The following is a 21,872-nucleotide window of genomic DNA, read 5'->3' on the forward strand; positions in this document are numbered from 1 at the left end:
AATGTCCACAACCCCACAACATCAGAACCTGATAAAACAGAAAATCAGAGATTTCTAGAAGATCAAATCAGGAGAATAACTGTAGAAATAATAGAGGTGCTTCGAAAAGAACTCAGAGAGAGCCAAAAAGAGATAAAGGATGCAATTAATGAAGTAAAGGCCTCAATTCAAAGTACAAACAACCGATTAGACCACATAGAGAACAGAATCTTGTTCTTAGAAGATGATCATTCAAAAAATGAACGCATAGTTTCTAATCTAGGAAAAAATATCCGACAGCAGGAATCTGATATTGAAGAAATATGGGCCCATTTTAAGAGAGCTAACCTAAGAATAATTGGAATAGAGGAGGGAAAAGAAGGTGAAACCAAAGGGATCAACAATCTCTTCAAGGAAGTAATAGCAGAAAATTTTCCAAACATAGAGCAAGAGGTTGATACACAGGTCCAGGAAACATATAGAACTCCCTTTAGACAGGATCGGAGAAGAGGATCCCCACACCACATAATTGTCAAAATGACCAATGTGGAAGCCAAGCAGAGAATCTTAAAGGCAACAAAAACAAAGGGCCAAGTGACATTCAGAGGCAAGCCAATTAGAATCACTCCAGACTTCCCAAACCAAGTCATGAGAGTCAGAAGGGCTTGGAGTAACATATTCCAAACTCTGAAAGAAAACAACTTCCAGCCAAAAATTTCCTACCCAGCAAAACTTTCTATCAAATTAGATGGGGAAATAAGAAGCTTCCATGACAAACAGAAACTGAAGGAATTTATGTCTTCAAAACCAGCACTAGAGAAAATACTCAAAGAGATTAACTACAAAGAAGAAATAGGTAACACACACCAGAACCAGAGAAACAAGAGTTTCCATCCAACAGACAACTAAGATTGGTTATCTGTGGAGATTCATTACTTATGTTAGTCTTTTACCTATCTCTAAATGGTATTGTTTGCCTTTAATGTTGTTAATTTTTAGGATTTCTAGTTGGAATATTAATATACCTTCAGATATAGCATTTGGAAATATTTTATCCCATTCTATTAGTAACTGTTAACTCTGTTTACATTGTCTTTGGATATACAATATTTTTTTTATTTTTTAGGGAGTTTGTATACTCTTCTGTTGCCTGTGCCATTGAAATCATATCCAAGAAATCACTGCCAATTTCAATGTTGTGAGTTTTATGACTCAGATTTTCTCCTAAAAGTTTATAGTTTTAAGATTTATATTTAGGTTTTTTATCTATTTTGAGTTAATATTTGTATATGGGATTAGGTAAGGGTCCAACTTTATTCTTTTCCATGTAATTATTATGTTTCAACAATATTTAGTTAAAAGATTATTATTTCCACCACCAAATGTTCGTGGAAACCTTGTCAAAAATAACTTGACAATATAGGGAAGAATTTAGCTCTAGGCTTTTATTTAACTCCAATGGTTTATATATCTGCCTTTAGAATAGTACTACACTGTTTCAATTATTGTAGCTTTATATGGTTTGAAATCAGAAAATATATATCTTCTAGCTTTCTTCTTTTTCAAGATCGTTTTGGGTATCTAGAGTCCATATTCCATATTAGGATAGATTTTTTTTTTCTGAAAAATAAATATATAAATATATGATAGTTTCACCTAAAAAAAATAGAAAAAAATATTCTCTGGTAAGAAAGAAAGTAAAAAGAAATATTGAAATGTTAAATCTTTAAGTCATCAAAAGCTTGGTATCAGACAAATGAAACTGTTATGTGAGATTATCATTTTTAATTTTGGATAAATTGCTATAATACTAGATGTCAACCACTAAGCCAAGCATGGGAGGGAGGGACGGGGAGAGAATGGGGTGGGGATCGGGTGGGGGCTGACTGGGCGATGTGTGCATGTATGTCTACAAAAGTTTGTATCCCACTATGATGTATGAATACAGTGCACCAATAAAAAATAAAATAAAAATAAAAAAATAAATAAAGAAAGAAAGAAAATGAGAACCTCAAAAAAAAAAAGTCTTAAAAGTGAATGAATCAGGAAAATAAGCAACATTATGAACTTCCTGACAGAAGTCCATACACAGTTCCTGAAATAGACTGTGGAAAAAAACTGATTCTGTAACCAGCCAAGACTCCAGACCAACAACGAACGCACAAGACATATGAGAAAGAGAGTAGTGTATTGAATGACACCTCTGGAATAGGATTAGTAAGATCCAGACTGTGGGAAACAACTCTGCACACATGCTCACTCTAACAGAAAAGTGCAATGAGCCAGGTGTGCTGGGGCATGCTTGGAATCCCAGGGTATCTGAGATAGGAAGATTGTAGGTTGGAGCAACTTAGCAAGGCCCTCGGCAACTTAGTGAGACCTTGTTTCAAAATAAAATAATACAACAGAGCTGAGGTATAGATCAGAGGTAGAATGCTTTTGGGTTCCATACCCAGTAGCACACAAAAAATTAAAGATTGCAGAGAGAGAGAGAGAGAGAGAGAGAGAGAGAGAGAGAGAGAGAGAGAGAGAGAGAGAGAGAGAGAGGGAGGGAGGGAGGGAGAGAGGCACAGAGAGACAGACAGAGAGGGAGAGAGAGAGACAGAGAGAGATTAACCTGCAGGAAGGGAGGGATAGAGGAAGAGAGGGGAAAATCCATACACAGGTGAGACACCTATCATAATTCAAGAACCTTATTTGTATCTATATTCAAATAAGCCATAGAAGATAACTATAAGATAACTGAATGAATATGAAATGTGGACACTAACTACATATGTGGTGGTATCAGGAATTCTTTTATTTATTTATTTTTTTGGTGGTACTGGGGTTCCTGGAAGCCCTTCTACCTCCGGGCTACACTCCCAGACCTATTTTTACATTTTTATTTGGAAACAAGGTCTCCTAAGCCAGCGCACGTGGCTGGCTTCGAACCTGTGTGATCCTCCTGTCTCTGCCTCCCAAGCATGGGGATTACAATCATGCACCACCACGCCTGGCTGATCAGGAATTCTTGAGACGTGATAGCAGTACTATTGCTATAGTTTTGTAAAAGTGTTTACCTTTAGATCAAATGTGCTGAAATTGTTACAGATGAAATAATGGGATGCCTGAGATTTGCTTCAGAATAACGTGGGGACGGTGGGTAGGATGACCACTGATAGCAAAGCTTGAGTGATGGGACACCACATTTAGTATACTAAGATCTTTCCTTGTCAGCATGTTGGAAATTTTTCATAATACTTTTTTTTTTAAAGAAAGGATCACTATGTTCAGAAGATTGGGGTTTTAAAGGAAATACTCATAATAGGGATTTAAATTTTACAGGCACTAGGCATATAGTAACTGTTATCTTGAGATTACAGCCTTCTGCTCCCTCTTGAACACGTATTTCTTTGGCTTATTTAGCTAATCCCCCCCCCCCTTTAATGTTATTGATCTCTTTGCAGATGTTTGGAATAGTTTAGTGAAATTGTTATTTTTCCCTTTATCACTTATACCTGTGGGATTTGATACTCCGGTGTGTGTGTGTGTGTGTGTGTGTGTGCATGTGGTTCTAGAGATTGCATCCAGGGGTATTCTACCTCCAAGGTACATCCCCAACCCTTTTCATTTTTTAAATTTTGGAACAGGGTCTCACTAAGTTGCTGAGGCTGGCTAAGACCTGTGATCCTATCTTAGCCTCCCAAGTACTGAGCATACAGGCCCATGCCACCACACCTGGCTAATACTCTGATTCTTTTTTTTTTTTTTTTTTTTTTTTTGGTGGTACTGGGGATGGAACCCTTCTACCTCTGGGCTACACTCCCAGACCTATTTTATATTTTTATTTGGAAACAGGGTCCCTTAAGCCAGAGTAAGCGTTTGGCTTCGAAGCAGTGTGGTCCTCCCGCCTCTGCTTCCCAAGCGCGAGGATTACAAGCGTGCGCCACCACGCCCGGCAATACTGATTCTTAAAGGTCATTTTTTTTTTATTAGTATCTCTGACTCACACTTGAATAACAAGTTTTATTATAAAATATACTTTAAAAATTGAAACTTCGAGCTGGCACACACTTGTAATCCCAGCATTTGGGAGGCTGAGACTGAGGGACTGCTTCGTGGACAGCCTTAGCTACTTAGTGAGGCCCTTTGCAACTCAGTGAGACCCTATTTCAAAAATAAAAAGACAAAATACTAGGGCTGGAGATATAGTTCAGAGGTACAATGCCCCTGGGTCCCATCTCTAGTACCGCAAAAAAAAAAAAAAAAAAAAAAATAGGGCTGGGGGTGTAGCTCAGAGGTAGAATGCCCCCAGTACCACCCATAGGAAAATAAAACCACACTTAAAGCCAAGCATGGTGGAGCACACTTGTAATCCCAGTACTTGGGAAGCTGAGAACGGAGGATCACAGGTTCATGGCCAGCTTCAGCTACTTAGTGAGGCCTTCCACCACTTAGTGAGACCCTGTTTCAATATAAAGAATAAAAAATAGGACTGAGGGTGTAGTTCAAAAATAAATGTCCCTGGGTTCAACCCCCAGTTCCGCAAGAAATATTAGTACATAAAAATAAAAATATAGAAAGAAGCCGGGTGTGGTGGCGCACGCTTGTAATCCCTGCGCTTGGGAGGCGGAGACAGGAGGATCGCGCAGAAGCCAGCTGCGCTGACGTAAGAGACCCTGTTTCAAAAATAGAAAGAAAGAAAAAAAGGAAAAAGAAATAAAATATACATTTATAAGAACAATTACAAAGCCACATTCCTATTATGAGGAGGTTAAACTGCAAGGAATAAGAAAAAGGAACAAGATGTGCCTTTCAACTCTGACCTCTGGGGTTCGCATCCTGAGCCAGGAATAGGCTCTGACTATATCTGACCAGATCAGCTTGCCTCTAACAAACATGAAAGTTCACAGAGAGCCATAAGAAACGAGTGACAACAAAGGAGAGAGGATGGAGATGAAAGTTAATACAGAGTTCCTAACATGCAGGTTTCTTGCACAGGAGCATCACCAGTAGAAGACAAAAAAAAAAATGCTGCTTAGTTTACAAAGTGAGGGAGGGTAGCGGAAAGAAAAAAACTAGATGTGGAAGCAAACTGCAGCCTAAATCGCTTGTACGTGGCACTAAATGCTAATTACACATGTGAACCAGGAAGCCCACGTGGTATCAGCCACACAGTGAAAACATTAGGTTTACTAGTTGTAAGTCAGTTTTTCCAGATACGACAGTCTATCCATTGGAGAAATCTCACCAACCAGCCCTGAAAATGAACTGGATTTACATATCCCAAAAAGGAAAGCAAAGATTCCGATGTTGCCAGCACTCAAGAACATCACAAGTAGCTAAAGTGATGGGATCTGATGCTGTGAGTAAGAGGTGAGTGCACACGGGGCGTTGTCCTCCATATCACTCACGTGCTTCCAGGGGATGCCCTCCCGCTGGTACTCCTCTTGCTCCTGCTTCAGAACCAGCTGGATAAAGAGCTGCTGCAGCTTCTCGTTGCAGTAATTGATACAGAACTGTTCAAAGCTGCAAGAGAAGGAATGAATCAGCTGCAGAGCAATAAAAAATAAGCGACAGGGTTTTAGGTCTCTTATCTAGTTTACCTGTTGTTGTCAAAGATTTCAAAGCCATAGATATCCAAGACCCCGATGACGGTGTTTTTCCCGTGGACTGTGGTGTCATAGTTCTTGACCTCGATGATGTCATTGATGCGGGTAACGATCCAACAGAAAAGGCGCTCATATATTGCCTGTGAGGAAAAGGACGTCGTAAATCCTTGCCCACTTGGGAAAGCATCCTCTGGGTTTGTGAGGCCTTAAATTCCTACCCACCTTCTGAGTGTTTAGTATGGCTAAGAGATCTTATTGGCCTAAGCAGGACAATTAGAAATGGAGATCCTATGTTAAGAAAAAAAAGCCTGCATGGTGTATGCAAAACTAAAGTGGTTTAAGCTGGGTGTGATGGCACATGCTTGTCATCCCCGTGCTTGGGAGGCGGAGACAGGAGGATCGCATAGGTTTGAAGCTAGCCGCACTGGCTTAAGAGACCCTGTTTCCAAATAAAAAAATATAAAAATAGGTCTGGGAGTGTAACCCGGAGGTAGAAGGGTTTCCAGGAACCCCAGTACCACCAAAAAAAAAAAAAAAAAAAAAAAAAAAAAAAAAAAAAAATTAAGTGGTTTGGATTTTTAAAAGATTATCTGTCACTACATGTATTCCAACAACCTTCCCTAGGAATGCTTCCATGCCCCACTGTCAATAATACATCCATTCCCTCATAAGAGCTACTGTGCTGCTTTATTGCCGATTTCATCAACTATAAAAAGTGGAGAACTAACAAGTTAATATCTATACTCCAGGCTATACTACCTAGGCTCTATGAATTCTAAAATTTGTGTGCTGTGCGCGCGAGAGAGAGAGAGAAAGAGAGAGAGAGAGAGAGAGAGAGAGAGAGAGAGAGAGAGAGAGAGAGAAAGGCAGACAGATACTAGGGATTGAAATTCTTTTTTTTTTTTTAATCTTTTTTTTTTCTGGTATTGGTGATTAAACCCATGGGCATTCTACCTCCAGGCTATATCCCCAGCCCCTTTTATTTTATTATTTGGAAACAGGGTCTCACTAAGTTGTTGAGGCTGTCTATGAACATTCAATCCTCCTGCCTCAGCCTCTCAAGTGCTGGGATTATAGGTGGGCATCGCCATACCCAGTTACAATACTGCCCTTTCTTAATTTTCTTCTTGTTTTATTGGCTGACCTTCTTGGGTGACCTCTGGTAGGGTCTGTTGGAGTTCTTCTTGGTCCTCTTTTCCTCCTCTAACACCCTCTAAGTTACCTCTTCCAGTATTAAATACTACTGACACAATCAGACTCCCAGTGTGTTAATGCAACCCAGACCCAGGGGGTGCCTCTGAGCTCCGGACTCCCATGCTTGTCTCTGTCTGACAATGGCCCTCACAAATTCCCAGCCATCTGGAACTCAGGTCCTGCTAGGATGCTTGAGGTTTTTACCTTCAAAAACAGTTCCCACCTCGCTGGGCATGGTGGCACATCCTTGTAATCCCCGTGCTTGGGGAGGGGGAGACAGGAGGATCGTGCAGGTTCAAAGCCAACCTTACTGGCTTAAGATACCCTGTTTCCAAATAAAATATAAAATAGGTCTGGGAGTGTAGCCCAGAGGTAGGAGGGTTCCATCCCCAGTACCACCAACGAAACAAAACAAAACAAAAAACAGTTCCTACCCTACTTTGAGCCACAAATACATGGCACCAGACACTTAGGAATTCATTCACTAAATATTTGCTGAGTACTTGCCAAGTAGAGTTTGTTTGAGATATAGTACTAAGAAAATAAAAATGTCAGTCTCCACTGAACCTATGGAGTCAGGGAAAAAAAAATCACACACACACACACACACACACACACACACACACACACACACACACACACACGAGCACATGGCATCTGAGGGGAATTTAACCTTTCCAGTGCTCAGGGAGGCCATGGAAGGCTTCTTTGATAAAGGATGTGTGGACTGACAAGGAAGGAGGGGGGAGACCAACCCAAGCCCAGGGAACAGCACATGCAGAGGCCCTGTGGCTGGAAGCAGAAAGGGACAGAGAGGACTTGTGAGGCCTGAGGACGAGCATGCTGGGATGAAGAAAGGTGGCTGGAGGACAGTCTGGGAGAGGCGCCTGCAGCCAGACCACGTGAGGTGCATCCTCAAGCCCCCCGGCCCATAGCATCTAAGCAGTCCTCACCTTGGCAAAGGCGTCCCGGCCGTAGGTCGCCTCCTGCTCCGTGTGCTGCTTGTCGATGATGTCGCGGCCTGTGGCCACAGTCCGGTACAGAAGGGCTTTCTCAACCATGTCTGCCTTGGTGGAGAGCAGCTCTGCAATGACCGACACCACCTTGCCGTTCTCGATGAGGGGTGTGTCACCATCTACTACAAACTTTAAATTTCCCTTCATTGAACACGGAAAAAAAAAAAAACACACCATTTCCAATGAGGTTTGGAAACTTTATGTCAGGGAAATGCTTGTCAACTTAAACTAGAATTCAAGTGACCTCGTTTGCACCCACCTTCTCAAACACACTTCTCTGTCAACAGACAAAGGCCTAGCACATCATCTGTTTTTTCCTCTTCTCCAGACACTTGTCTGTCTTTTCATTGTTGGTTTATATTTTCTTATAGAAGTCTTATATTTTTTATGCAACCAAATCTATGAATCTATGAGTATTTTGCTTTTAGGGTTTCTCTTTCTTTGGGTGCCATTCCTACTCCAAAGGTTTCCTGAGTACTAGTAAAACCTACCTTAGTAGTTGTTTTTTCATTTAAACTTTTAATCTACTTGAATTTTAGTATGTGTTGCAAAGTAAGAATCTGCCTTTATTTTTTTTAAGATTAATACTGTAACAATATTTATTAGATAGTCTAGCTCTTCTCTTGACTGGAAATGTCACCATTTATATGTATGTATATGTACATACATATGTATACATATATATAAAATTTCCTGAAGTGCTTGTATCTATATTAAACTATCATAATAAAAATAAATATTAACCAATTACCAAGTGTCTAGCATGTCAACTAATGTGTTGGTGAACTTGTTGGCCTGGGGTTGTGCAATGAGTTTCATCTGATGTTTTTGCAATAAGTGTTAAAGTATTAAAGCCTTCACTATCACTATAGATTTGGCAACATTAGTCATGTCTTCTTCCTCCCTTCCCCTACCCTGCTACAGCTGACTTGATCTTCTTACAGATTTATTGTCTATTGATACAGGCAAATTCTAGAATCATAAAGTTAAAATAAAACAAAAGCCGGGCGTGGTGGCGCACGCTTGTAATCCCCGCGCTTGGGAGGTGGAGACAGGAGGATCGCGCTGGTTCGCAGCCAGCCTCGTTGGTTTAAGAGACTCTGTTTCCACATAAAAATGTTAAAAAATAGGTCTGAGAGTGTAGCCCGTGGGAGTGTATCCCGGAGGTAGAAGGGCTTCCAGGAACCCCAGTACCACCAAAAAAAAAAAAAAGTTCATAAAAAAAAAATAAATAAATACAACAAAATTCTTGTTTGGATTCTGAGAAAGATCATTCTACTATATCTATGAACTAATTTGAAGACACAAGACAATGTAAAATATTAAAGTCTTCCTAGCCAGGTTTATTTTTTATTATTGTTGTTTTTGTGGTACTGGGGATGAAAACCAGGGCATTCTGCCTTTGAGCTACACCCCAGCCCTATTTTTTTATTCATTATTTTGAAACAGGGTCTCACTGAGTTGCAAAAGGCCCTACTAAGTACCTGAGGCTGGCTGCGAACCGCGATCCTCCTGTCTCAGCCTCCCCAGTACTGGGGTTATAAGCCATCATGTCCCTCTTAGGCTTATATTAGTGCATAATATTTTCTATATAGATTCTACACATTTCTGACTTGAAGTTAAATCTTGCTATGTTAATGTGAAAGATAATTTTTATTCTAGATTGGTATCCATGTTGTCTCTCATGTGTTGTAAGGTAATATGTTCATAAAATTCCAAGCACTCTAATTACATCAGGAGTAATGAAAAAATCCCAGTGTGTGGCCCTCCCTTCTAGGTTTTGGGTGGCACTGGCCTGGGTGTCTGTCCTACAATGAGTGGGCTGCACCTCTGGGCACTCGTGATACCCCTTGGGGCTCATTTCCCAACCTGCAAAATGAGATGATCAAAATCCAGTTCTGACCATACGTGATCCTATGTTTCAAATGCCATCAGGAAATTAGATCATCAGTAGTCACATCATTACCGGATTCTTTTCTTCTTGAAATTAACCAATTCAAGGTTTGACAATGCCAGTAAGATAATGAATTGAAGCTATTGTCTCAAAACCTATGGAGGCTTGGATAATCCCTCATCATGTCACAAGAGTAATGTAGAGAACGACAAATTAATTTCTTTAAAATATGAGCAAAATATTCTCTAGATAAATTATCTTTTAAATCTAGAGGGAAACTCCCCAAACCTCCCGAAAGAGAATCCTGTCTTCACACAGAGAGAAAACATTCCCAAAAGCCTATACGTCTCCAAGCATGTGCTGCAACTCACCAAGTGCAGAATGGTGGCCAAGATCTTATACACCGTCTGAATCTCCTCAGGCTTGAAGCCAATCACTTTCATGGCATCAGCTACTACTTTGAATTCTGCAGCATCGTTGATAGAAGACTAGAAATTAAAATGGAAAACGTAAGTCGTGGGCATTTCACGTGAGCATTACGACCTGATGACTGGGAAGCCAAATAAATTTAACTGAGGTCTCGATGCCTTTGGAGTGAATCACTTGCAGGGGTGATGAGTATCTGGAGGAAACAGAAATTACTTCAGGGTGGGACATCATTCTGCACATACAAAGCCCACTCGTGCGTGAAAGCCATCCACCTCAAATAAACACTGCGTGACTTTCTGGAATCTTCAGTCCCAAGTTGGCTCAGAGAAGCCGATCGCGGCTCTATGACCAATGGAGGCGGCGGCATGGGATAGGAGACTACAAATGCAAAGGCTGAAGGCAGGAGCTTCCGGAGTACATGGCTGGCTGCATCATCTGCGGCTCTTGGCTGCACCACTCATCTTGTGTTGCTGGCAACAATACTCCCAGTCTTGTTCCATCGGACTTTCTATTTCCCACATGAGGAAGGAGGGCCCCCATGGCAGAGTAGCCAGCCTTGATCCTCAGCAAGCTGCTACGTGGTCTGAGACCAAGCATTTGGTAAGTCAGATCTGACCAGTACCGAGGAATTCAAAGATGAATTACCTGCCCAGCTGGAGGATCTGTGGCCATCAGGTTGTGAATTAAACAAATTCACAATAAAGCAATGGTAACTGCTAACGTTACAAGTTTTCCCAAAGTAGAAATCACAGACTAACCTTTCCCCTCCTCTTCCCTAGACAGAAACATGACCTAATTTCACCTGTTGAGGAAGGACACAGGAAGAGGACCTCTCTGCCCAAGGAATAATTGCTCCTCTGGTATCCAAGTGACAGCCAGGAAAATTCCTATACCTACCAATTTTTTTTTAAAGCTTGGGCAGAAACTTAACCTTGTTGATCCTCAAATTGATTTCTTCATGGATAAAATGGTCATATAATATTTCCTACAGCATTGTTATGAGAATTAATAAATCAATTAATAAATCAATTGGTATTGGGGATTGAACCCAGGGGCATTCTATCTCTGCACTCCACCCCCTGCCCAATTTTATTTTTGGTGGTACTGGGGTTCCTGGAAACCCTTCTACCTGCGGGCTACACTCCCAGACCTATTTGATATTTTTATTTGGAAACAGGGTCTCTTAAGCCATCAAGGCTGGCTTCAAACCTGCGCGATCCTCCTGTCTCCACCTCCCAAGTGCGGGGATTATAAGCATGTGCCACCAAACCCGGTCCCAGCCCAATTTTTTAATTCTTTATTTTGAAATAGGGTCTCACTAAGTTGTGGTGGGTCTCATTAAGTAGCTGAGGCTGTCCACGAACCTGTGATCCTCCTGTCTCAGCCTCCCAAGCATTGGGATTACAAGCGTGCGCCACCAGGTCTGGCTGAATGAGAATTTATATAAAGCACTTTCCTAGTTTCTAGTACATATAAAAGGCACACAAATATAAGATACCAAATACTACTATGATTATAAACTGCAACTATGTTGAAATTGCAAAGCAACTGAACAAAAAAAATCTAAATGTCCCAGTGTGGGGAATTGCTGGTTGTTTCCCTAACAACCATCCCCACCCTTATTATTTCTTTCTGATAGAAAAAGATTCGCTTACTCCTCTTCAAACACCCATGCCTTCATGACTGGCCACTCCTACCCTCTCTGTTGGTCTAAACTAATCTTGGAGGTTTTGTTCCCTTTGCCAGGCAATTGGTTTGCCACAGACACTATTCTGATCAATAAGACAAGAGGAAAAGCATAGGGGAGGGCTTGGCGAGGCGAGGGGTCTAGGAGGGCTCCTGTAGTGACATAAGCCAGGAAGGTTTCCTTTGCCTGTGACTCTTAGGACTATTGGTGACATTTTGGGACGTCTTGGAAAACCAGACTAAAAGGACAAGCCAGTCCACTGGGCGGGGTAGAGCTGAGGAAACACACAACACCAGGTCTCTAACAACATTGTTGAGGCGATGAATTAACCAACTCAGGCATGTCCTGTCTCAGGGCTTCTTGTTATGTAAGAAAAATCAGTTCCTTATTGTTTGGGGAGATTGACTTGGGTCTTCTCTTACTTGCAACTCAAGGTATCTTAGTTGTGTATGATTTCTACATTTCCCCCTCCTACTGGGGATTAAACTCAGAGGCATTTTTACCTCCTAGCTATATCCTAGCCCTTTTTATTTTTATTTTTTTTTTGTGGTACTGGAGATGGAGCCCAGGGGCCTTCTACCTCCAAGCTACACCTCCAGATCTATTTTTTATTTGGAAACAGGGTCTCACTAAGTTCCTGAGAACATTATTAAGCTGCTAGGGCTAGCTTTGAACTTGCCATTCTCCTGTCTCAGCCTCCCAAGTACCAGATTAAAAGTGTGCATCACCACACCTGGCTACTTTTTATTTTTTATTTTGAAACAGGGTCTTACTAAGTTCCTGAGGCTAGCCTCAAACCTACGATCCTCCTGTCTTAATCTTCCAAGTACTGGTATTACAGGTATGCACCACTATACCTGGCCCTATATTTTAACACTAGCTAAAAAAAATATATATATGTGTGTGTGTGTGTGTGTGTGTGTGTGTATACATATATATGTATTTATAATAATATGTATATATTAAAATACATATATATGCATTTGTATTATATATATTTTCTTATATATGTATACACATACTTTTATTTATACTTTTTATGTAGTACAAATAAAAGTACTTTTTATACTCTATTATATAATGTATTTTATTATATATTATGTGTATTACATATGAGAAAATATATGTATAATGAGGAAATATATGTATGATGTATTTTATCATACATATATGTAATAATTTAAATTATATTAATTTGTACTTCATTGCATAGAAAGATAATGGTTATGTTATAATATAATAAAACAGGTTTATTAAATCAGGATTCATTATATTATTTCATTTATAAATATATATCAATATATAAAGGTATACAAATAATATACAAATCAATATATACAAATCAAATATAATCAATAGTTATCTCTAGATGGTAATATTTTAGCATATCCTTATTAACATTTAATTCACCTTTCCTTTAGGTTTTGTCCATGATCATGTATTATTTCTTTGGTTTTGTCAGTGAGAATAAAAAAGGAGAAAACTTAAAAAGGGAACCTAAGCTGAATTTAACTGGGAAAGAAAACTAAATGTTAATACTTTATATGGGGACTTTACATCCTGGTCAAAATTAATATAGTTAACAAGACAATAAACTGAAAATGAATATTCCTAGACAGTGGCTTTCTTTCTTTTTCTTTTTTCTTTGGTGGTACTGGGGGTGGAAACCAGGAGCTTTCTACCTCTGGGCTATATTCCCAGACATATTTTTTATATTTTTATTTGGAAACAGGTTCTCTCTAAGTTGCTGAGAGCCTCACTAATTAGCTGAGGCTGGCTTCGAACCTGTGTGATCCTCCTGTCTCAGCCTCCCAAGCGTAGTGATTACAAGCATGCGCCACCACGCCCGGCTCTAGACAGTGGCTTTCAAAGTGTTGATTTATAGCTAGGCGTGGTGGCGCATGCTTGTAATCCCTACGCTTGGGAGGCTGAGACAGGAGGATGGCAAGGTTCGAAGCTAGCCACGCTGGCTTAAGAGACCCTGTTTCAAAATATAAAATAGGTCTGGGAGTGTACCCCGGAGGTAGAAGGGCTTCCAGGAACCCGAGTACCACCAAAAACAAAACAAAGTAAACAAAAAAAAGTGTTGATTTATAATCCTCTTTACATCTCTAGCAAATTCTCAGAAAGCTGGAATGTTGCCACTATTATCTTACTTTTAATTAATTTCAGCCAAATACTTCTGTTCTTAGATGATTTAAAAAGTTGTAACTTAAATGTCAAATCATGGAAAATTAATTGCAAAAGAACCAAGTATAATTTATTTCTATGCATAGCAATGAAATATAGATAAACCAGTGATTAAGGTATAAATAACTTAAGGCAAATAGTAAAAAAAAAATAAAAATTATGTCCTACATTTTAGATCCTTTTCTTTTATTAGAGTTTTCGTGTGTGTGTGTGTGTGTGTGTGTGTGTGTGTGTGTGTGTGTGTGTGTGTATGGTACTGGAGATTGAATCCAGGGGCATTCTACCCCTGAATTACACCCTAGCCTTATTTTTTCAATTTTTATTTTGATACAGGGTCTCACTAAGTTGATGAGAATCTCAGTACTTGCTAAAGCTGTCTTTGCGGTACTGGGGATGGAACCCAGGGGCATTCTACCTCTGAGCTACACTCCTAGCTCTTTTTTTTTTTTTAATTCTTTATTTTGAAATAGGGCCTCACTAAGTTGGGGAGGGCCTCACTGAGTAGCTGAGCTGGCATGAACCTGTGATCCTCCTGTCTCAGCCTCCTAAGTACTAGGATTATAGACATGTGCCACCACACCCAGAAAGCTTCTGTTATTTTTCACACAACAAAAAAAAGCAATGTACTTTGTTTAAAATTGGTGTACTATATTCTCACATCATAATGTGAATCATGTTGACAATGGCATATATTCACACTGTACTTGGTGCCCCCTCCCAGCAATGCACTTTTTTTTTTTTTGTGGTACTGGGGTTCCTGGAAGCCCTTCTACCTCTGGGCTATACTTCCAGACTCCGAACCAGCGCGATCCTCCTGTCTCTGCCTCCCAAGTGTGGGGATTACAAGTGTGTGCCACCACGCCTGGTAGCAATGCACTTTTTATTATAGAGGAGTTAGAAATATAGAGAAACAGAAGACAAATATTCATAATCTCACCCTTCCTGAGCAAACAATTAAAATTGTGATCTATGTCTTCTAATATCATATTCTAGGCATTTATCTACCTTACCACCAAGAAATGAGATAATCAATATAATTATGGTTTATAATCTACCATCAACAAATGACTGTATTATTAGCATTAGTTGTAAAATGACTACCAGAAAGTTAATTAGAAATAAAAGAGCAAAAATGTGGCCTGTGTAAGTGTATATAAGTGCTCACATGAAAGAGCAGGAGAAAAATGCATAGTTTTGGAAGATGAATATATAGAAATGCCCCAAGGGTCACAAAATTATTTCTAAGACACATCAAAATCAATATTTGAAAAACGCAGGGAACAGAGAATCAAAGTTCTTTTTAATTTTGTCTTATCAATTTGCCTTTGGCCAAATCATATGAAATCTCAGGAAACAGACTTCCTTGTCCTAATATATATATATATACACACACACACACACATACATACATACATATATACATAGTCTGTGTGTGTGTGTTTTGGTACTGGGGGTGGAATCCAGGGGCTTTCTACCTCCAGCTACACTCCCAGACCTATTTTATACTTTATTTGGAAACAGGGTCTCACTAAGTTTCTGCGAGCCTCACTAAGTAGCTGAGGCTGGCTGCGAACCTGTGAGATCCTTCTGGTTTAGCGTCCTAAGCGCGAGGATTACAATTGTGCGCCAGCATGCCTGGCTACCAATATTTTTATGATGTCAAAATAACTGGGATAGGATTAAATGTGAGAAGGAAACACTGAACATAGAAGAAAAAAACTTTCCTACTGGATGGTACAAAATATAGTGATGGATTATTAAGCAAACTTGTCGATTCAATAATGTACTCTGTCTCTGTTGTGGAGAATTTTAAAAAATAAAGCAGATGAGAAGAGACATTTATTTGCCTAAAGCTGGCTGGCTCCACTAGATAAATAGTTCATGTCCCTTCTGATTCTCTAATTCTGTATCTGCAATCTCGAGGAGGAAATTCTCACCTTTAACTGAGCTCCGACGTGGATGTAGTTGTAGGATGAAAGGGACTTCTGGAGATGCAGGGAACGTAGCATCTGCTCTGAGCCTCCTTGGAGGAGCTGGAAAATATTTAATTAGAAATAAATTGGCAAGGTATCTACTGAAACAAATATATCAGATAGTTGCATTTAGTGGTAATTTGGCTTTTACTCATTTTCTGGGCTTAATTCATTTAGGTCTCCTCTCTTCCTTCCTCCCTCCCTCCCTTCCTCCCACCTCCCTCCCTCCTTCCTTCCATCTCGCCCTTCCCCTTCCCTCCTTCCCTCCCTCCCCTCCTTCCTCCCTTCCTTCCCTCCATCCCTCCATCCCAGGGGCATTCTACCTCTGAGCTATACCCCCAGTCCTATATTACTTTTATTTTGAAACAGGGTCTCACTAGGTTAATGAGGGTCTCACTATTTGCTGAGCCTGTCCTCGGACCTTCAATCCTCCCTCCTGTCTTACCCTCCCAAGTACTGGGATTACAAGTGTGCACCACGACACCCAGCTAGGTCCTCCTGTTCCTAACTTTGAAGTTAAATTATTTTTTTGTGTGGGGGGCGGGTAGTTTACCTGAAGATAAATGGCTTCAATATTATCAGTTATACAAAATATTATACAATCATGAAGAAAATTACTTAAAAGGTCTCAGCTCCCATGCATGATGGTTCATGCCTCTCTAATCCTAGTATTTGGGAAGCTGAGGCATGAAGATCACAGGTTCAAGGCCAGCCTCAGCAATTTAGCAAGGGCTTCTGCAGCCTAGTAAACCCCTGTTTCAAAATAAAGAATAAGAAAGAGCTCGGGTGTATCTCAGAGGTAGAACATCCCTATGTTCAATCCCTAGTACCAGGAGAAAAAAATCTCAGCCTATTCATATCACTGGCATAGAAAGTTCTTGCTTTAAATATGGTCACTGTAAAACAGGATTCTTTTCCCTGAGGTGCTCAGTTGCTTAGCAGTCTTCTTAGAGACAGGATATAGCTGTGTTTCAGAATTTAGAAAAAGTCAATATTGCCACAGAAGTGAGAGGCACCAGCCAACACTTCCGTGCTGAGTCACAGATGAGCTGAAGCAGCTTTTCCTTATTGAATGATCCGCAGGAAAGGACAGTGGGTCATCCTGCTCTGCCGCTGGATAAAGACATTCTGACACCCCATTCCCTTGGGAACACCACTGGGAGAAAGATGTGAGCTCTTGAAACAGAAAACTTTTATATTTGGCAGAAAAATTGCTCATTCCAAACATGGTAAACTGTCAACAAAAAACACAAAGTTGAAACCTTTTATATAAAGTACATCTTTGGAAGGTATTGTGTTTAGATTCTCTATATTCAACTGTATACTTTGGTTTACTTAAAAGGAATAATTATCATATTTGGAGGACTGGAGTTTGAACCCAAGAACATGCTTTCTACCTCCAAACTACATCTCCTACCCTATTATTTTTTTAAATTTTGTTTTGAAACAGGGTCTGCTAAATTGTTGAAGCTGTCCTCGAACCTGCAATCCTCCTGTCTCAGCCTCCCACGTACTGGGATTACAGGCATGTACCACTATGCCTGGCTAATTATCAGATTATTAGAACTGATATTTTGACTAAATATACAATAAGTGGTATATATAAGGTTAGTACTGTCTACTAAGGCAGTTACCTAACCAAACTTGACACTGTATTCAAGTGTACTGTCACTGTTCAACCACTTTAAAAAAGTTTCCACAGGGAAATCAACCTTTTTTTTTTTTTTTTTTTTTTGGTACTGGGGGTGGAACCCAGGGGCTTTCTACCTCCAGGCTATACTCCCAGACCTATTTTATATTTTATTTGGAAACAGGGTCTCACTAAGTAGCTGAGGCTGGCTTCGAACCTGTGTGATTCTCCTGCCTCAGGCTCCGAAGTGTGGGGATTACAAGTGTATGCCACCACGCCCGGCGGAAATCAATCTTAATTCACTGCTTTACTTAAACCTTCAAAGTGATATTGCTTAATTTGATCACTCAGCTTATTTACTAGCCTTGGTTTATGTCACTTTGGGCTTTAAGCATTATAATAATAATGCATCAAACTTGTTTTCTGAGTGCCAATTTCCTGGCACAAAAGATATTTAAAAAGGCTTTGTTTTAGACTCAAACAGCATCCCCCAAAGAACTGCTCAATTTTTTTCTCTAAGTTTTGATGGGATAAAGAAGACAATTCTCCCTTGAATTAGTAAATGCTAGTTATTTTTGTAAAGGAATCATATTGCTTTATAGTTTCTAAGAGTGAAATAATCTGAATTTGCATGCCTAACTCTGAAACTCCCAAATGTAGGGACAACAGCTTCAATTCAAAACAAAACAGAATGAACACATTTACTGCATGCCATATCAGAAGGCTTCACAGCCACTAGGCTGTTAGGTTGCAAAGGAATATAGGGCACCTGCCAGTCTTACAGTGGTCATGCCAATCAAATCTCTTAGGAAGCATGTGGGGTGGTGTGTGTGTGTGTGTGTGTGTGTGTGTACACATATGTATGTACACAGCCGTGATGTGCTGTGGAATCAATGGAAGAAAGAAGGATAGGACAGGGGACAGACCAATGTAAAAAATATTAACTTCTTAGCACTGGGCAAATGATCAGTTCTCTGCATAGCAGGAGATTACTAACCTGATAGAAAGAATGAAAGCTTCGTTCTCCTGGCTGTTGTACAATCACTCGAGACTAAGAAAGAAAGAAAAACACACAAAATGAAATGTTTACTCTGAAAACGTACCCATAAAATAAAATGGAAGCTACTCTCTAGGGAATCTTGCATCTCCAGTTTATTTAAACGCCCCAAGGACTCTGTGGATAATAAGACGAGGTCTTTTCTACAGGATTTCCTAGGTAATTTTTTGAAAATCACTTTTAGTGCTTAAAATATTAGTCTCCAAACTTTCTAAAGAATGAAGCTATTGTGATTCTTCTTTTACCTGGTGCCTAAAGGTGCTTTTTTGTGAGAGACAGGGATTGGTTGTGGAGAGAACAGAAATGAATGGTTTAGGGAGAAATATTCTCAGCATTCCCTTTCCCCCGGGGGGAAGCTGCTGGCATTTTAAAGAGCAACACTTTATATCTTATAACAAAATCAGTGGAGCAAGAGCAGTCCCTGGGGCCCCTGCCTTAGATGGCCCCAGAAAGCCTGCTACTATGAGACAGCTCAATATTTGTATTTATTAAAAGGGATCCTTTTGACTGAGTACGTACATCCAGTGACGCCAGGAAACATTTTGGAAAAGAGACTGATAAATACTTGGCATTTCCTGTCTTTTTAACAGATTGTGATAAAGCACTTATTTCCTTAACAATCTGACCTTAATATTGCAAGTAAGAATAGAGATTATATGCATTATACTGTCAATAAAAGAAGCTATGGGGTAAATGGGACCTCACAGGGCGTCGCGGCACGCATATAGTTACAGGTATTTGGAGAAACCCTTGATGGAGAAGGCGGCACAGCTGGGCCAGAGCAGCAGTCAGGGTGCTCGCCGAGAGCTAGAAAGCTAGGGTGAGCTGTGAGACCCGGGGCTGGGTGCCATGAGCTCTCTCCCCGAGCAGGCAGGTCCAGTGATGACCATGCTTTGTTGGGTCACAACTTCTCTAGCAGTCCCAGCAAGGAAGTTTTAGTTGAAAGGAAGTTTTCAGGAAACTGGACTCACCATTCACTTAGGCAGATAAAACATATACTAAGTTTTTGCTGACCAAATACAATATGCTTCACAATTAGGATGTAAATTACAGAAAATATATGTGGTTCTATAAGACAGTGAACAAATAGAAATGTGGAGAGGCAACTTCAAGTTAATTAAAATTAAAATGGGTAGAAGACGGTGGTGTATAAAAAGAACTAATGAGTCCTAAATTGGTTTTTGGTTAAACCTTACCCAGAAGGTTGTGTGTATGCATACACACACACACACACACACACACACACACACACACACACACACTCCAAAATCTGTATCTAAAAAGTCCACAACTTTTTCCAACCTGACATTATAAGTGCTAATAAGAGAACACAAAATATCACAGAAAAGCTAATTTGAAGAGGGAAAACAGGATTAAAAAGTATTTTAAAGCAAAACACGAAGTTCAATAAATATAATTAAGCTTTTATAAAGCATTCAGCACTTATAAATGTTACCCTCAGAAATTAAGCCCAATTTACCTTCTCCAATAAGTAATTATTGATATGCCCACCAATAGGGTCTCCTTTGAAATCAAAGTTGATGTCCATGTATTTTCCAAACCTGCTTGAGTTGTCATTACGGTTGGTTTTGGCATTTCCAAAAGCTTCCAAAACACAGTTGGACTTAAGCAACATATTCTTCACCCTTTAACACAAATAAATGAAAGTAATCATCAAAAGCTTTGAGACTTAAACTTTAAAAACTCTGGATTTCGCTAAAACACATGCAAATATTTATACAAAGATAATGATTAGCATTTTTTGCAATATTAAAATAATATAAAAATGTCCCCCAATGGATAAATAAAAATACGTTTTTGTTTCCCATGAAACATTATATGGATGTTAAAAGCAGCAGCAGCAGCAGCAGTAGCAGCAGCAGCAGCAGCAGCAGCAGCAGCAGCAGCAGCAGCAGCAGCAGCAGCAGCAGCAACAGGAGCAGCAAGCTGGATGTGATGCCGCAGCATGTAATCCTAGTATTTAGGAGGCAGAGACAGGAGGATCTTAGTTTCAAGGCTGGGAGTGTAGCTTAGAGATAGAACATCCCTGTGTTCAATCCCCAGTACCCAAAACAACAAATCAAAACAAAACAAAGAAGTATATCAATATATACTGATGTAGAAATATGTCCAAAATGTATTAATGGATGTGGAGTGGAATAAAACTGAAAAATAGCATGGCATGCGGGATCCTGCCTGTGCGTGTTTGTACGCGTGTGTGCACAGTGATTGGGCACACACATACGTTAGTAACTGTTTAAAAATCTGGAGGAAAGCCGGGCGTGGTGGCGCACGCTTGTAATCCCCGCGCTTGGGAGGCAGAGACAGGAGGATCACGCAGGTTTGAAGCCAGCCGCGTGTGCGCTGGCTTAGGAGACCCTGTTTCCAAATAAAAATGTAAAAATAGGTCTGGGAGTGTAGTCCGGAGATAGAAGGGCTTCCAGGAACCCCAGTACCTCAAAAAAAAAAAAAAATCTGGAGGAAAGGGCACATTTCACTTTTGTTATGTATGCCAAAGGTTCATGGGGTGGGTGAAGTGAGATTTCAGAGAATTCTTACCTTCAACTTAATTCTGTCATTTTTAGTTTTTCTTTTAAATGAACAAGTTTTAGTTACATAAAGAAAAATGTTGCCGGGCGTGGTGGTGCACGCTTGTAATCCCTGCGCTTGGGAGGCAGAGACAGGAGGATCGTGGAGGTTTGAAGCCAGCCGCGCACGCGCTGGCTTAGGAGACTCTGTTTCCAAATAAAAATGTAAAAAATTAAAAAAAAAAGTTAATGTATGTTTGGAAAAGAGAATCAATGATAGAGAAAAAGACAAAAAAAATTAAAGCATTACTGTTTTTTTGGTGGTACTGGGGTTCCTGGAAGCCCTTCTACCTCCGGGCTACACTCCCAGACCTATACTTTTTTATTTGCAAACAGGGTCTCTTAAGCCAGTGCGGCTGGCTTTGAACCTGCACGATCCTCCTGTCTCTGCCTCCCAAGCGTGGGGATTACAAGCGTGCGCCACCACCCCGGCAAAGTATTACTTTTTTTAAAAATCAAATCTAGAGTAGCAAAATTATATCATACTTAGTTGTAGACCACACATTTGATCTTCACTAATTTAGAAATTGCTTCTTTATTTCTCTCTCTCTCTCTCTTTCCCCTCCTCCCCTCCCTCCCTCCCTCTCTCTCTCTCTTTCTTTCGTACTGTGTATTGAACCCAGGGGCATTCTACCTCCAAG

General features: G+C 40.1%; 1 protein-coding gene across 1 annotated transcript in view; it reads right to left on the reverse strand.

Annotated features, from left to right (window-relative positions):
- Positions 1–21,872, reverse strand: part of MYO1D (myosin ID) — a gene marked incomplete at both ends in the record, with an annotated part of 391,969 nt that overhangs the window by 263,924 nt on the left and 106,173 nt on the right. Inside the window, 7 exons of the mRNA XM_080713600.1 lie at positions 5,376–5,490; positions 5,568–5,713; positions 7,721–7,924; positions 10,049–10,165; positions 15,921–16,016; positions 18,584–18,637; positions 20,124–20,289. Of these exons, the coding sequence (XP_080569726.1) occupies positions 5,376–5,490; positions 5,568–5,713; positions 7,721–7,924; positions 10,049–10,165; positions 15,921–16,016; positions 18,584–18,637; positions 20,124–20,289 (898 nt within the window). The remainder of the gene's footprint in view (positions 1–5,375; positions 5,491–5,567; positions 5,714–7,720; positions 7,925–10,048; positions 10,166–15,920; positions 16,017–18,583; positions 18,638–20,123; positions 20,290–21,872) is intronic.

This window comes from Muscardinus avellanarius (assembly GCF_963383645.1).
Source record: "Muscardinus avellanarius genome assembly, chromosome: 16".
Lineage (NCBI taxonomy): Eukaryota > Metazoa > Chordata > Mammalia > Rodentia > Gliridae > Muscardinus > Muscardinus avellanarius.